Source organism: Eptesicus fuscus, chromosome 12, assembly GCF_027574615.1.
Source record: "Eptesicus fuscus isolate TK198812 chromosome 12, DD_ASM_mEF_20220401, whole genome shotgun sequence".
NCBI lineage: Eukaryota > Metazoa > Chordata > Mammalia > Chiroptera > Vespertilionidae > Eptesicus > Eptesicus fuscus.
This window is the reverse complement of record NC_072484.1, coordinates 63,439,672-63,457,054: the sequence shown is the minus strand read 5'-3', so window position 1 is coordinate 63,457,054 and position 17,383 is coordinate 63,439,672. Positions and strand designations below refer to the sequence as shown.

The following is a 17,383-nucleotide window of genomic DNA, read 5'->3' as shown; positions in this document are numbered from 1 at the left end:
TTATCCATAATGTATAATCAAAATAAATATAAAAATAAAATTAGAGATATAATTCACATTAACCTATAAGAGAATATATCTATTCTATTAGAGACCCCTTATACCCTTCACTCTACAGTACAAAGTATTCACCATCTAGTTTGTAAATTCCTTAAACAGAATGTCTTCCTACCTTTTCATAGTGCTTTCCAGAGAAGGAACAAAGATACTCTTAATTGCCTAAATTTGGAAATCAGCAAGGAATTCGCCAAAAAGCATAAGAAAATTGAAACCTATGTTTTTAGATTGCATTTAAAAACAGGTGACAATTTAAATTAAAAATTTTGAATTCATGATAGGAAGATTAAGGATTATAAGACAGCTTTATTCAATTCTAAAAATATTAACATGGTCATAACTAACACAGCGGAGAATCACGTTGGGAGATAACAGCAAGATCTCAGCAGAGGCTGCTATGTGCATACTTACTGTGTTCTGCCCAGAGGAACACCTCCCCAAGCCAAAAACTGCTTGTTGGATAAAATGGACGGAATGTCTGAGCAGCCAGATCCAGGTGCTAGAGGTTTATTTTCTGAGGAAACCACTTCACCTTTTAACACTACTTCATACTGAGGTCCAAAAGGCTGCACAAATATTTTCAAGATCCTGACAAAGAAAACCAACTAAGTTGAATATCCAGAATTCTTTTGGCAGCTATTTCCTACATGTTTCCTTTGTCCATGAGACTGAGCTGGGTACAATGCCCTTCCCACCATTAGAGCTTATTTTACAGAGGAGACTACAAGTAAGGACAGAGACTGTCACATGCCATCTACGAGGTGGTCATGAGGCTAACTAAATAGGAACACTACTACATACTATTTATGAGGACTTTTGAAAGAGTTGAGGAAGCTTCCGAGATGAAAGAGTTAACCCAGTGAAGTTGGGGGCAAGTGCTTCAGGCCACAGTAGCAGACTGAGCCCTCTAAGGCTTCTGGAACCCAGGCAGGAGATAGGTCATGTGTCTCAGGACACTGTGCTAAGTACTGCACGAGGTTTATCAAGCAAGTTCAAATACTAAAAGCAATGGTGTTATCACCATTGTCCGTGATATTCACCCATTTATGCCTTGGGTGCCAAAAAGTCACAGTCACTGAGAAGGGGTGAAGAAAAGTATTTTAAACTAACAACAGACAAGGTCAACCAATTCTTTCCTTTGAGAAAGAAAAAAAGTTAACGAGAAACATCAAGACTAAAATTCTATTATTTACTTTTGTCAAAATATACTTGGAAATAGGACATTTAGATTTCTAGTCAATAGACTTAAAAGGAGGGTTTTTTTAGTAAACAAAAGAAGAAACTCTAAGGTTAAATGAAAGACGTAAAAGAGAGCTATTATCTAATAGGTGAGGTAAAACGTGTATTCTATCATTCAGGCTATGGACTGCAGCATATCTAAGTAAGTAGGAACTTGAGAAGGGAGAAAAACTTTTCATTATAAACAACTGTGTATTACCTTTCCTCAGTGGTTTGGGGATCCTTTGGAGTAAATGAAATAATAACTTCGTGTTCTTCTCCAGGTTTAAGGAATAGAGTCTCTGGAACCACTGAAAAGTGACTTCCTTGATCTGGGATCTAAATATTTATATAATTATAACTAAAGGCTGATTTATACAAATATGGCTTTTACTCAGTTTGTCTTATGTGTCTTTCTCATTTACTATGACAGGTTATTTCTCCCTTCCTCCTTATCCATCACTGTCCCACCTTGTCTTACTATCTTGGAAAGGATATTTCCTTCTCCTTCATCTCCCATAGCAAACTTTATCTTCCACCCTATCCTTAATTCCTGGTCACTAAAACCCTCCCCTCTTACTCAACCACATGATTCAGAAATAATGTCTATGAATGTAGATCACTCTTCTCCAATTCTATCTAGCCAAAGGAGAACACACATTTTTCAGGAACTAATCAAAAACTTGGTTCCTATATATGAAACGTTATATAAGTTCCTCATCATCTACTTTATACTAGTGTAACACCCAGCATTTAAAGTATTTGCAGACTCTTCCATTTGAGCCCACGGCACTCTGACAAGGGAGGTAGCACAATACCTTCAGTCTCACAGTCTGAGGAAATACTATGTCATAGCACTGATACAAATTCTTACCTTGATATCTAAGTAAACGTCAATATTCCCAGCATTTTTCAAAGGTAAGTGCTGTTTTGTTGAGGAAGCTACGCTGGCAAACAAATGCATAGTCTAGAGGATGGGGTAAAACAGGCATTTTAAAAAATTGTCACAATTACAATTAAACCAACCTGAACATAAAATAATGGCAAAGAGTTTCGAGTACCTGTAAGTCTTTTGGGGCGTGTATCCTAGCAATTCCTGTTCTGGCTCGAAGACCAATGCTTTTAATGACTGGTGTAGGGTTTGGGCTATCAACTTCTACATCAACTCTTGCCAAAAATTCTTCTGCTGAGTCCAGAATCTCTATAAAAGTTCATTCTTTTAGTTCAGTCACCAGAGTTATTTAATTCTAAATGCCATGAGTGGTCAAACATTATGCCCTCAGGGGTCACAAGAAATCTTAACCAAGATACTTTTTTTAAAGAACAAAGATAAATAAAAATAAGTGGGGGAGAGGAAGGAGAAAAGGGAAAACATCCAATTGGTAGATGTGATCAAATAAATTAGCAGAAAAGATCCAAAAAAGTTTTCAGTGATACTTGCTTGAGTTACCCACAATTACAAGGATTTGACCCCAAAGTGCATGATCTCTGCCCCATTTTTAAAACAACATAAAATTATTTGACAAATTACTCAAAGTATTCATATTTACTGACAAAGGAAATAAGCCTCAACTTTTTAATTTATTCAGGTACGGAGTAAAGCAATTCTGACAAAATGTAAACATGATACCTGAAGAAGTGATGTGTTTCTTTGGACTATGGAAAAGAACCCAAATTATAAAAAATTCAGGGTCCTGTAAAATAAAATTAAAAAATTAAAATGAATACTGGCATTAAGATTAAAATCTTAATGAAAGAAAAGTAGTTTGGAAACTTATCTTCCCTTTTAATTCTAAAGCACCTAGCTTACCTGTCCATCGTAACTGGCTGGCATCATGTGATTGATCACAGAAGGAGCTGCCAGCTGAGCAATCACATCAGCATAAGGAGCAGCCCTCATAGAAGCATGGACAGGTTCCTTGGAAAATGTGAAGCAACGCCAGGCTATGGCATTCTGTGCAGAAGCAGAAGAATCATTTTCAATAAAGGCAGAGCTGGTAGAACGTTAAACTTGTTGAAAGAATCCTTAACAAAAAAAATTTACTTTCGGGGGCAGGGGTGGGCTATAAGGGGTCACTGGGAGAAAAAAGGGGACATTTGTAATACTTTCAACAATAAAGATTTTCAAAAATTTACTTTCATAAAAGAAAAATTAACGAAGCATAATATTAGCAGTGTCTAGAATTCAAAATCAATGTGCTCTGTAAACCGGCTTCTTACTGTACGTTAGTACTTACAGCATTAATAATAAGTCTGATTGGCACGATGGCATGTGTCTTGTTTATCAGTTTTAATGGGAGAGCTTTCCAGCCACCATAAGTCAAGTCACCAAAATCAAGAACATCTTTCTTTTCTGTTTCTACCTAATTAAGAAAAAAGGGACTAATTTATAAAAAGCAATGTATTAATAAATTATCACAACATATGTTCATATCACTGCCCTTTCAGCCACAAGAGTCAACATTAAAGGTAAACTTACCTAAGTTTCCCCAGGCTATTTTACCATTGCTATTTCTAAAAAAATTAATGTTAAATTCTTTTTGTTAGTCTATTACTCAAATATTATACAGAACAAAGCAACACTTAGCTGCTGTTACTTTGAAAAGTCTTAGATCTTAAGACAATCTAACACAAGAATAAACTCAAAATGGATAAAAGACTTAAATGTAAGCCATGAAACCAGAAAAATCCTAGAAGAAAACATAGGCAGTAAAGTCTCAGATATCTCTGGTAGCAATATTTTTGCCGATATATCTCCTAGAGCAAGGGAAACAAAGAAAAAATAAACAAACTACATCAAACTAAAAAGCTTCTGCACAGCAAAAGAAACCATCACCAAAATGAAAAGGGAGCCCACTGAATGAGAGAACATATTTGCCAATGATATACCTGATAAGGGATTAATTTCCAAAATATATACAGAACTTATACAACTCAATACCAGGAAGACAAACAATCCAATTTAAAAATGGGTAAACCTGAATAGATACTTTTACAGAGGACATATAGATGGCCAATAGACACATGATAAACTGCTCAACATCACTAATCATCAGAGAGATGCCAATTAAAGCCACAATGAGATATCACCTAAAACATTAATTCGAAAGAATATATCTACCCCTATGTTCACTGCAGCATTATTTCCAATAGCCAAGAACTGGAAATAGCCAAGTGCCCATCAGTAGATAAAAAAGCTATGGTACTTTTACACAGTGGAATACTACTTGGCCAGAAAAAGAAAGAAAATCTTACCTTTTGTGACAGCATGAATGGACCTGGAGATTATTATGCTACTCAAAATAACCCAGTCAGAGAAAGACAAATACCACATGATCTCATTTATATGTGGGATATAATTAATAAAATAAACTGACAAACAAAATAGAAACAGAGGAATGGAACATACTGATAGTTATCAGATGGGAGGGAGTTTGGGGGGACCGGATGAAAAAAGATGAAGGGATTAAGAGGGGGGGGGGAAGAAAAAGAAAAAAATATATATATATCTAAAAGATACAGAAAACAGTGTGGTAATAGCCAGAGGGAAAGGGAGTGGAAGTAGCTAGAGGTGGGCAAAGGGGGCAAAAATGGGGACAGAAAGAGACTATGCTTGGGGAGAAGGGTGCACGAGCAGTGTACAAATGATGTTTTGTTGAGTTGTACACTTGGAACCCGTACCCCAATAAATTCAATTTTAAAAAAAGCACCAGTGGAGCCTGGCCCGGAGTGGCTCACAGGTTGAGTGTCGGCCTATGAACCAAGAGGTCATGGTTCGATTCCCGTTCAGCGCACATACACGAGTTGCAGGCTCAATCCCCAATGTGCAGGAGGCAGCTGATCAAGGATTCTCTCTCCCTCTCCCTTCCTCTCTGAAATCAATAAAAACAAACAAAACACCAGTGGTATTCTAACGTGCAGCCAAAGTTGAGTGCCACTGTCCTAAGAGGAATATAATACAGTAACTGACCACTGTCCCAACTAGGCTAGACCTTATTTCTTTCACTTCCAGAAAACAGAGGACTACAGAAGAGAAATTTCTTCAGCTAGCAAATAATCTTCAAGTAAAGAAAAGAAAGAATAATATGAACATAGCACTTAAGTGATTATCAAATTACAAAATGAATATAAGGTTTGAAAATAAGGTTTAATGCTACATTTTGCTTTATAAACATCTGAGCAAATATATCCATGTTTCTACAAAACAACAGAAATAATTTTAAATTTTGGAATAAGAAGATATTAAGAACTAATGTTTAGCTGAAGTTAACTTTGTGGCACATTTACTCACAAATTCATTTTTCCCCCAAATATTACTTTTATGGTTATATGGTCTTCATTAAAAGATCCGCTTACAAACAGTTACCTCGATCACAGGGGTCTCGGCAACAGCGGTGAGAATGACTCTGCTGGCCAAGGCTTCTGCTTGGACTACTGTCTCAGCATCTGCTGTAAACGGCCAAGAAGCAACACTGAAAATACATCTGAAAATCCCAGGATCGATTGGTATGAAAAGTACTTTTATCTCTTCTGTGGCATGAGGTCTTATGATGACTTTATTCTTGAAAACTAAACAAGGATATGCTAAAAGATCCACCTTAAAAAACAAAAACAAAGAGCCACATGGTTTGTTAAAAAATGGCTTCACAATGAAAATCAAGAAGTAGAATCAGTTAGTTTAAAATCCTATTCCCCAGTCACCTGAACTACCAAACCTAAACATTCAATACCTCTTCAAAACTACCAAGTCTTATAACTGATTATCTGTAGAGTACAATTAGTCAAACTCATGAAGCCTTATGAAGACAGGTTGAATTCATGGCCCATAGTCTATTTTAAAGCAAACAGTTTTTGATACCCACACTTTCCTTGAAAAGGAAACTGAAAATTGCAGCACTTCACAGCCCTGTACTTGGCCCCAGGACCTAGTTTCTGGTACAATGCAGGATGGTTAGACTGATCTCTAATACTCCTTGTCACACCTGCAAGTTTATGATTGTAATTCACTCCAAACCCTCCCTTCTCACTCACTGTAAATGGGATCATCTTTTCTACCTCCACTCGCAGACACAACACTGCTTCCTGAGAAGGCCTTCAATCTCACCACCTTTTATCCTCAACCCTTTCCTTCAACTATCTGCTTTTCCTCTAACCTCAGGATATGAAAGCAGAGGGTATAAGATAGGAAAATAGGAGAGTAGGGTAGAGACGATCTTATTTTACCAGAAAAAGGCCATTACTAGGATGTAACAGGGGAGAGTAGACCACCAATGCTGGTCTGCAAGTAGCAGTTGCAAAATCAGGGTATTTCAGAACAGGAGCTGCTGTCCATATTTCCCACCCTCCCTAATCACTGATATTCAATCATAGAAGAAGACTTAGATTCTAGAACTGTAACAGCTGTTATTGATCATGTGAGATCCTCACTATAAGAGTTAATGTTAAAATTATATTTCCAAAGATCATGTAAAAATATAAAAAATTAGTCAAAAAGACTACTAAAGGTATGGCCCCTAAAGAGTAACTTGTTTGTTTTTTTGATAAATAACAGTAACTTATAGTCAATCACATTTAACAAAACTAGAAATGCAAGACTTTCAGTGGTTTAAATAATAGTACTAAAAGAACATATACATGATTTCATAAATAAATAACAATGAAATATAATGATTAATTAATAAATAATAATAACTGGCAGAAAATGAGAAACATATTCAGATTTCACTTCTTACACCAGAAGTATTACAACAAAAGAGGGACCAAGAAAGATACCATTCCAATGATTTTGTGCAAGGTATAAGAGGAGGGACATACTCCCAGTACAAAAGGACATATTAGACAAAAAAGAAATCCAGCATTAATCATAATGCAATTGTTAAGTCAAAAGAGAAAGTTAATGAAAACTTACCTTTTCACCATTAACACTAACACTGAGAACTCCTATGCTGACCTGCAGCCAGCGGGTGGTTGGATTAAGTACACTAAGGTGGGTTTGTGAAGCAATACCAACACAGCAAGCATGAGGAAACTTCACTTCCTCAGGTACTCTTACATTCCCTGGGTAAAGATAAAGCACAGTCAAAAATGCAAGTTACAGTGAATACCTGATTATATGCACAGCTAGTTAAATGGAAATTTTATAGAAGACTACTTGTTTACCCAGAGCTATGGTATAAAGTGCTCCAGGTCTTCAGACTCCTTGATATTCTTTCTCTAAACCTCAGAATAGGTTGGCCAACAATTATTTCCTGCTGAATCCAGCCAAGGAATAAGAACAATTAAAACTGATCAAGCAGCCGAGACCGGTTTGGCTCAGTGGATAGAGCGTCGGCCTGCGGACTGAAGGGTCCCGGGTTCGATTCCGGTCAAGGGCATGTGCCTTGGTTGCGGGCGCATCCCCAGTAGGGGTTGTGCAGGAGGCAGCTGATCGATGTTTCTCTCTCATCGATATTTCTGACTCTCTATCCCTCTCTCTTCCTCTCTGTAATAAAATCAATAAAATATATTTAAAAAAAAAAAAAAAACTGATCAAGCTCACAATTTAAAGCTAATCAACTCTCAGATGTTACTACCTATTATAATCTCTTCCTTTTTTCTCCCACAAATATAAGCCACTGCCTAACCTAATAAGAAATGATAGAGGTTCTAACTTGGATTTTTAATACAACCAGTCTTTTCACCATCCTTATGCAGTTACGCTGAAATTTCCTTGAAGACAGCACTCCAGTGGCTGTGTGTACTGGGTCAGAAAGAGCACAGCACCCAGCTCTGCTTAGCAGAGTGACCATCAACAAGAGAATCAGGGGCAGTTCAGCTATTACAGACAGAAGTGGGAGGGTGCCCTCTCTCACTACCACAACAGTAACCCTCCAAGACTTAAAAGCTGGAAGGAGACTCACTCCTTCAGGGAGGTGACTCTAAACTGGACATTTCCTAGTTGAAAGACTAACAGAACACAAGTGCAGAACACAACAGACAGGAAGACAAAGGTATTGGGAGTTTCATCTACATAAGTTTTCATATTTTTCTAAGGTCACTTCAAGGACCCTTGCCCAGAAATATGTAGTCTGTATTCCAAATTCAGGACAAAGGAAAAAACTTATGAGAAACTCAGGCCCATCATTATCTCCTTGAAACAAAACTAGTTTTTATGGTGTCATTTGAGAAAACTCAATTTTAAGTAATAGCAAGGAACAGGCAATAACAGCAAAAGCATCTCACCTAATCCTGACATCATTCCTGAATCCCATGGTTCAATTCCATAATTTGCACCAACAGACTGCACAGGAAAAGATTTTGCTGTAGTTAGAAGATTCTGATGTGTGGTATTAGAATATGGGTTACAAAGGGAAGAAGTACCCATCAATCCAGAGCTGATATTTTGTCCTAGACAAATGTCCACAGCCACAGAGTTCCGAACATGCTCGCCTGTGACAGCAGGGTAAGAACAGTTTCCTGAGAACCCAGAGACGGTGGTGCTGCCTGTATAGCACGGGGGCAAAGCCACATTTCCAGCTGCAGGTAGTGTTCCCAAATACTGCTGGGCAAAGGGAGCTGTGGCTAAAGAATGTCGAGTCAACAGTGCAGGAACTGAGGTGGGAATGTTCTGCATGTCGAAAGCAGAGCCATAAATCACAGAGCTGGGAAGTGAGGCACACTGGCTTCCAGAGGCCATCTGATGAGGAACCTGGCCACTCAATGCACTGTTGGTAGTTGACGTATCTTCTGAAGTTACTCTCTCACTTTCGTTCACAGATGCCTGGAGTGTCACAGGGAAGCGTGGCATTGCTGACACAATCAGGTGCCTGGGACCTGACTTGCTCAGATGAGCCAGGCTGATCTGGTCCAATTCGCTGGAGTTTGTAGTCAAACCGGTGGCAGTGGTTTCCGATAGATCTTCACTTTTGGAGGAAAGATCTTTACTAAATCTAAAGTTAGGTTTTATATCTTCAGGTTTGCTACTCAGAGAAGTAGTTTCAGTCATTTTTTCTGTATCTGATTTTCTCTGGATAATATGTGATAATGTTTCTTTTCCTCTACCTTGAAATGAATCTTTTTCTCTCAAATTTTCCACAGTCTGTTCCTCTGGTGGAATTGGACTGGCTCGAATAATTGTGGTGCTCAACTCACTGGTGATATCACTCTGAGTGACAAAAAATTGTTAGAAATAATCCATAGATTATTACAAATTCAAATAACATAATAAAGAGACCTAAATAATGTTAACTCTGAAAAAAAAGTTAGCTTACACACACAAAAAATGTAGTTTTGCAGCTATGAAATGCAAGATTAAGTTTAAAAATTTTTTTGCATTATTATATAGAAATAATTATGAGGAGATTAAAGAAGAGGTATACACCAATTCTATTTCTGAAAAAATTTACATAAAGGACAAGAGACAACCAATTTTATAAAATTTAAGGAATATTTTCCTTCTAAACTGTACAATAAAAATCTAAGTAAATTAGTTAACAAAGGAATGGGGCAGGGAGGGCAGTGAGCAAGCTTTCAAATGACATCAACATGAAGTTAAGAATCAACACAAAGCCAGTTTAAAGGCTCTCTCTCCCACTCACATTATTTGTCTACTAGAGGCCCGGAGCATGAAATTCATGCATGGGTAGGGTCCCTAGGCCTGGCCTGTGATCAGGATTGATCTTCCCTGGCTGCCGACAGCCGGCCCCGCCCCCCGCTGCCGCCTGTCACCCTCTGTGTGTGGGACGAATGGTGGGGCAATCGGGGCCCCAGTGCCGCCAGTGTCCGTCGCCACCCACCTCCGGTTCCTCATTCCCCATCAGGCGACCGCAGCCTGCTGGCCGGGGTGAAGGACCAAAAGGTTGGCCAGTAGGCCCCAATTAGGGGCCTGCGGGCTGGGGGCAGCTCCTGTGTTGAGCATCTGTCCTCTGGTGGTCAGTGCGTGTCATAGCTCACTGGTCGTTCCGCCGTCCAGTCGATTTGCATATTATGCTTTTATATATATACTAGAGGCCTAGTGCACACATTTGTGCACAGGTGGCGTCCACCCAGTCTGCTCCGATCAGGGTGTGGGGGCTGATTGGGGGCAGGTTTGGCCAGGGGGAGGGGCCACGGGCAGTTGGCAGGCTGGCCCCACCCCCTGGTTGAACTCCCAGTTGAGGGGACAATTTGCATATTAGCCTTTTATTATATAGGATAGATACTGCTGACATATTTGAAAATGCTAATTTTTATGAGCACCAAAGTCTTTTCAAATATCTAAGTTATGTGATTCTGTTTTCTTTTCTTTTTTTTTTTAATATATTCTATTGATTTTCTAAAGAGAAGAAGGGAGAGAGAGAGTTAGAAACACCAATGAGAGAGAAACATCGATCAGCCGCCTCCTGCACACCCCCCACTGGGGGTGTGCCCGCAACCAAGGTACATGCCCTTGACCGGAATCGAACCCAGGACCCTTCAGTCCGCAGGCCAACGCTCTATCCACTGAGCCAAACCGGTTTCAGCATGGTTCTGTTTTCTTAACTATGAAGTAATAGCCCTAGTCAATGTTAATATACTCATTTCTTTTTTCTTTCTTTCTTTTTTTTTTAATATACTTTTATTGATTTTAGAGAGGAAGGGAAAGGGATAGAGAGATAGAAACATCAATGATGAGAGAGAATCATTGATTGGCTGCCTCCTGCACATCCCGTACTGGGGATCAAGCCCGCAACCCAGGCATGTGCCCTTGGCCAGAATCGAACCTGGGACCCTTCAGTCCGCGGTCCGACGCTCTATCCACTGAGCCAAACCGGCCAGGGCAATATACTCATTTCTTTATAATGCATCACCTTAGGAGTGACATCCGCAACTGTTACACACAACTTAAGATGCACTTAACCTCATGGATTATTTTTGGTACTTGGTCTGAAAATTTCTTCTGGATCAAAGCTTTAGAAATAAAGACACTGATAAACAAATTATTTGCCAGTCATCCATCCATCCATCCATCACTTCATCAATCAATAAATAAAAATAACAAGAGCCTGTATGTATTCAGTGGTACGTTCTTGCTGCCAAGCCCTGTCCTCACATCACTGTCCCTCCTTACAGATGAAGAAACAGCTTGGGGAGATTGTATCCTTTTGAAAGTAGCAGAGAAGCCATCTGACTGTATAATTCAGCTCTTAACCACTATGCTAAGAACATAGAGACCCAACATCTAAAAGCATCATCTACAAGACAACTTTCATGAACAACATAAACTGATGAACAAAAATAGATCCAGAGACATAGAAGCATCGAACAGACCATCAAACCTCAGAGGAAAGGCAGGGGTGGGGGTAAGAGATCAACCAAAGGACTTGTATGCATGCATATAAGCATAACCAATGGACAAAGACAGTAGGGGGGTGAGGGCATGTGCTGGGGGTGGGAGCAGCCGAGGAGAGGTCAATGGAGGGAAAAGGAGACTCATGTAATACTTTAAACAATAAAGAATTTAAATGTTAAAAATAATAAATACATTTTTTTTAAAAGACAGCTTTCAGTGAAATGGTCTTTATCTTGCCCCTCTCAATGACTCCTCCACACTGCTACTGCAATGAGCTTTAAAAACATCAACACAGGTCATGTCAGTGTTCTGCTTAAGAACCTTCAAACCCACAAATTTTACATATAAGATGCTTCTTGGTTTGGCCTCTCCTCTTTGCCCCAAATACATGATTCACTAGAGCCATTCCAAACTTCCTGAAGTCCCTCAAATGCAGTCTGTATTTACAATTCCATGTCTTCCCCCATTTGTTTGTCTGCTTCTTCCCTGCCTAAGTCCAAGTAGTCCTGAAAAAGATGGCTTCAATACTAGTACATTTTTATCCCTCCTATCGACACCCTAGTCATATTTTTTGTTATCTCCTTCTGAATACCCAGAGAATATGTCCAGCACAGTGCATTTCACTACTGAGTGTGTCTTGCATATATGTGTCTTCCACCAGACTGAGAGTGTTTAAGGGCAGATACTAAAATATTTGTAGCCGAAACCGGTTTGGCTCAGTGGATAGAGTGTCGGCCTGCGGACTCAAGGGTCCCAGGTTCGATTCCAGTCAAGGGCATGTACCTTGGTTGCGGGCATATCCCCAGCAGGGGGTGTGCAAGAGGCAGCTGATCGATGTTTCTAACTCTCTATCCCTCTCTCTTCCTCTCTGTAAAAAATCAATAAAATATATTTTAAAAAAATATTTGTAACTCTAGTGCCCACCCAACATGAGAAATGGTTTGATTCTCCTTTCTTTCTCCCTTCCCTATTTCTCCCTCCCTCCCTTGTACCCCTGTCAACCCCCATTTTAAAGATAAAAATGGCAACAGAAAGTATACAGGCAGGAACTTCAGTCTGAACCCTACATCAGTAACACTTTAGAGCCAGAAGTCTTACTAAAGAAATAATAAAAGTGCTGCCCACCTTGCAGTCCTCAAGGCCATGATCTGAGGCCATGGTGGGACAGGTGCTCTCTTGTTCAGACACGTAAGTGAGCCTACTCACACTAGCCTCTGGACACATCAACTGAGACGACTCACTCTCACAGGGGGGCTTCTGATGATGAGCTGCTGAGCCAAATGATTCTGAAGCACGCCTGAAAGAGAAAACCCCTCGTGACTGGAGTTGTCCATTCTCTTATTTAACATTATCTACACTAGCAAAAGCCAATCCTGTTTTGCCTACAATCTTACTAATCTTCAGCCTCTGCAATATACAGGGGTGAGTTTACAGTTGTGAGTACACAAAAGTTTATTCTTATATTATGGGTTAATGACTGCATTATTTATTTTATTATAGCTGTAAATCTAATTTTGTCTATGAATATACATATATTTGGTAAAGCAATAAATTTACACTGTCAAAAATTATATATACATACATACATATATCTATAGATTAGAATGTTGATTTACACCTTTTCAAAAATTAAACTTTAGAAAGTTCTTATAACTTGGTTAAGTTAGTTTACGCCTACCCTGATAAACTTGTCCTAAAATCTGTGAAGTAAGTTTATTATTCTAACTCTTGAAAAAGTATTTACCCATCTTACTAGTGTTAAAAATACAAATCCTATACAATAAACCCTAATATGCAAATCGACCAAACCGCGGAACGACTAGCAGAACGACCGGTCACTATGACGCACACTGACCACCAGGGGGCAGACGCTCAACCAGAAGCCAGGCTCACAGCTGGCGAGTGTAGCAGTGGTGGTGGGAACCTCTCCGCTGCAGGTGGGCAGTAAGGAGCAAGGGGTCTGGGACTGCGAGAGCCCCGGACTGTGAGACAGATGTCTGACTACTGGCTTAGGCCCGATCCCCCTGGGGGAATCCCAGACTGCGAGAGGGCGCAGGCCAGGCTGAGGGCTTACTCCTAACCTGGTAATTTCATTCCTAGATATCTATCCTAAGGAAAACAGTGAAAACACAGAAAAAATTTTATGAGCAAATTTGTTCATCTCAATATCACTAAAATGGCAGAAATAATGTAGTGAGTATCCACCAGGAGCATGTAAACCATGAGAGATTCATTACACAATCTGTAACGTTACTAATTTTCTTTTAAATACAGGGAATTATTGTAAGTGGAAAGAACAAGAATACAGCAATTTGCACAAAAAATGGCTTGAATGAAATTGACAAAATATTTACAATGGTTACCTTTGAGCAATGAATCTATAATTTTCTTTTATATACTTTTTTCTTATATTGAGCATGTATTTTTATTATTTAAAAAAAAGGTAAGCACCTACCCTGATAAACTTGTTCCAGAAGCTTCACTAGGAGAAGAATGACTCAGTGGAGTGGTGGAAGGTCTGAAGCTATCCTGATCATCTTCTGAACTATGTCCACCATGCTCAGGAGAAGAATTTTTCAAATCTATCAGAAAGGTATAGTTTCTCATGAGAACAGGAAAAAAAACCTACTCTGTATAATTTTGTGAAATGTGACCAACTACTCTGATACTTACCAACATTTTTAGATGAGATTAAGAAATGTTTTCCAAAAGTCACATGCTTTTCACTGCTACTTGTTTCACTAACATACTCATTTTGCCTCTGATTTTCTCTATTAGTTTGCATTTCTTCACGCTCTTCTGACAGCCAAAAGGGGCTCTTTACTAATGAATAGCTATTAGATGTTGGGATGGATATTGAGGTAGCTTTTTCACTATTACCAGTATCTGGTAATTTGTCAATGGAATACGTCTTCACATCAACTATTGCACTCTCACTCTCTCTTATATTTGTAAGAACTGAATTTGAAGAGTCTGTTGTTCTAAATGATTCCTGGTTTTCACTCTCTCTGCTTTCACCATAGTAAACAGCTGGTGTATTTTCTTCTGATTCCCTTACACTTATACTAGTAGCATCTAAGTCCACTGTATGGATGTCTTGTGTAGTGCGTTCTTTTGGCAAAGATAAATCCCAAATGTCAGACACGCCAGTTCTTGACAAGTTTCCCAGTCCACCTTCGCATCTACTAACTTCCGTTTTTCTAAGGTATTTCTCCATATCAAATGCACTGGTTCCATTACTTTGTTCTAAATCATTAGATATGAAATGAGACACAATGGAAACGTCCTGTTGTTCACCATCTTCCTGAAAAGTCTTCTTTCTGGTTTTATTTGAAAGTGCCTTGATCATGGCAGCAAGTTGGGAAGGATCAGTACTCACTGATGCATCTGCAATAGCTGAAGCAATGGTGCTTATCCTAAGTACAGAATCATCACCATCAGGTAGGTCGCCTTTACATCTTTGGGATTTGCTATTTATGAAGAAAGTGTCCTAGAAATGAGAAAATTTACACCAGATAAATTTACCTCAGTCCATAAACAGGTACATATTAATCTTTATTTATAAACTAAAGGCCTGGTGCATGAATTCATGCACAGATGGGGTCCCTCAGCCTGGCCAGTGATCGGGGCCGATCAGGGCTGTCCCGCCCAGTCCTGATCAGGGCTGATGGGGCCAGCCAGCTGGGCGGAGGGACCATGGGAGGTTGGCCGGGCCACTGGAGGTTGGCTGTGGGAGCGCACTGACTACCAGGGGGCAGTTCCTGCATTGAGCGTCTGCCCCCTGGTGGCCAGTGCACGTCATAGCGACCGGTTGACCAGTCATAACAGTTGCTTAGGCTTTTATATATAGAGATGCTAGACAAGATTTAACAGCAGCAATAACTTAAGGGTATAGCAGTGAAATATCCTAAAAAAATAAGACAGCTGCTATCAACTTCAATTGTTGAATACTTAATTACTTATGTAATCAGATTATCAATTGATTTTTAAAAAAATCTTCAGGAGTAAAAGATGCTAAAACGGAATCAGAAAAATAATTTAAAACCAAAAAATTAAGAAAATAAGATTGAGAAGCCATTGTGACTGCCAAGTATAGATCCTGGTAATTTCATTCAATTGTTAGAACTATTTACAAGCGATACAGAGAAAGACAAGTACCATGTGATTTCACTCATATGTGGATCTAATAAACAAAATGAACTAACAAGCAAAACAGAGACAGACTCTAAATAGAGAATAGGCTGACATCTGGGGGTGGAGGGCTAGATGGAAGGCTGGAGAAATAGAGCAACAAAGAAAGTAAGAGAAAGAACTCATGGATATGGACAACAATGTGGTGATTGCAAGCAGGGCAGGAGGTGGAAGGTATAGGGGGGATAAATGGTGATGGACAGAGATTGACTTGGGGTGGTGAACCCACAATACAGTGTATAAATGATGTGTCAAATTGTGCACCTGAAACCTGTATAATTTTGTTAACCAGTGTCACCCCAATAAATTCAATTTTTTATAAAAGGATTTATAGGCAAGACATAAATAGGAATCATGGATAAAAAACTAAAATGGAACCAATAAATAGAAACAAACACATTCAATATTCAAAAATGCAAGTTAAGAACTGTCTCCAGCCCTAACCGGTTTGGCTCAGTGATTAGAGCGTCGGCCTTCGGACTGAAGGGTCCCAGGTTCGATTCCGGTCAAGGGCATGTACCTTGGTTGTGGGCACATCCCCAGTGGGAGGTGTGCAGGAGGCAGCTGATCGATGTTTCTAACTCTCTATCCCTCTCCCTTCCTCTCTGTAAAAATCAATAAAATATATTTTTAAAAAAAACTTCTGTCTCCAGTAATAACAAACTAAGTAGTACAAAACAATTCTTGCTGAGAGCAATTAGAACTGGAGAGCATATTCAAAGACTTCCCTTAAATGGCATTGGAAAGCTTTAAAAAAAATTTTAAAAATTAAAAACTATGAGGCCAAAATTCAAAAGGAGGAATCCCAAACAGGTGAGTCCATTAATGGAGATGCTTTCCCTAGGGAATCTGCTGTTTCAAGAGGCAGCTGATTAAATTTCAAGAAGCAGACAAGCAAAGCTGTTCTTACGGGGGTAAGAGTATAAAACCGCAAGTTCAGTATTTGCCTATTATGGCAGGCAATGACCCTGATAAACATCATACTTTAGGGAGAGACCACAAAGGACTACACCCTAGGAGTTAAGGAAAACCAAAATTAGACTGGCCCTCCTACAGACTGAGGCTCAGTTCTAATGACCTCAATCTCAGAAACCAAATTAAAGTAATCTGAGATTGCTAGAGTTCTTTGTTCCCTTTCGGAAGCAAACATAAATCCTGTCTGGAAGATATAATACCCCATGACCTCCAATTATTTCAACAACTTTTCCTGTAAAAGTCCACCACTCAATCAATGACACATGAAGTTTCAAGATAATGTGGCTCAAGTACAAGAGAAACAGACCTGTGGGGGATCCAGAAACTAGTCATCAAAATGGAAAACACATCTGAATCTAAAATCTAAAACATAAAATCTAACATAAACTCTAAAACATAATTAAGGAAGTAAAAGACAACATTGAGACTCTAGCAGAGGGCTAGGAATTATAAAGAAATAACCAAATGTAAATTTTATAACTGAGAAATACAGTAACAAATTAAGAACCCAATCGATCGACAAAACCTAATTGGACACAACTGGAAAAAAATGAGACTTGGAAGAGAATTCTGAAGAAAATATCCAGAATGAACTGTGAAAGAGAAAGTTAATGGAAACTACAAAAAAGAACAGAAAGATGGTAAAAAAAAAAA

The 17,383-nt window shown here is 39.0% G+C and overlaps 1 protein-coding gene across 1 annotated transcript in view; it reads right to left on the bottom strand.

The window, feature by feature from the left end:
* Positions 1-17,383, bottom strand: part of CEP192 (centrosomal protein 192) — a 94,403-nt gene that overhangs the window by 38,136 nt on the left and 38,884 nt on the right. Inside the window, exons 15-27 of the mRNA XM_054723643.1 lie at positions 14,237-15,053; positions 14,019-14,145; positions 12,689-12,860; positions 8,497-9,418; positions 7,184-7,332; positions 5,642-5,872; positions 3,513-3,638; positions 3,086-3,229; positions 2,906-2,969; positions 2,337-2,476; positions 2,150-2,242; positions 1,496-1,614; positions 469-645 (exon numbers count right to left, since the gene is read on the bottom strand). Of these exons, the coding sequence (XP_054579618.1) occupies positions 469-645; positions 1,496-1,614; positions 2,150-2,242; positions 2,337-2,476; positions 2,906-2,969; positions 3,086-3,229; positions 3,513-3,638; positions 5,642-5,872; positions 7,184-7,332; positions 8,497-9,418; positions 12,689-12,860; positions 14,019-14,145; positions 14,237-15,053 (3,281 nt within the window). The remainder of the gene's footprint in view (positions 1-468; positions 646-1,495; positions 1,615-2,149; positions 2,243-2,336; positions 2,477-2,905; positions 2,970-3,085; positions 3,230-3,512; positions 3,639-5,641; positions 5,873-7,183; positions 7,333-8,496; positions 9,419-12,688; positions 12,861-14,018; positions 14,146-14,236; positions 15,054-17,383) is intronic.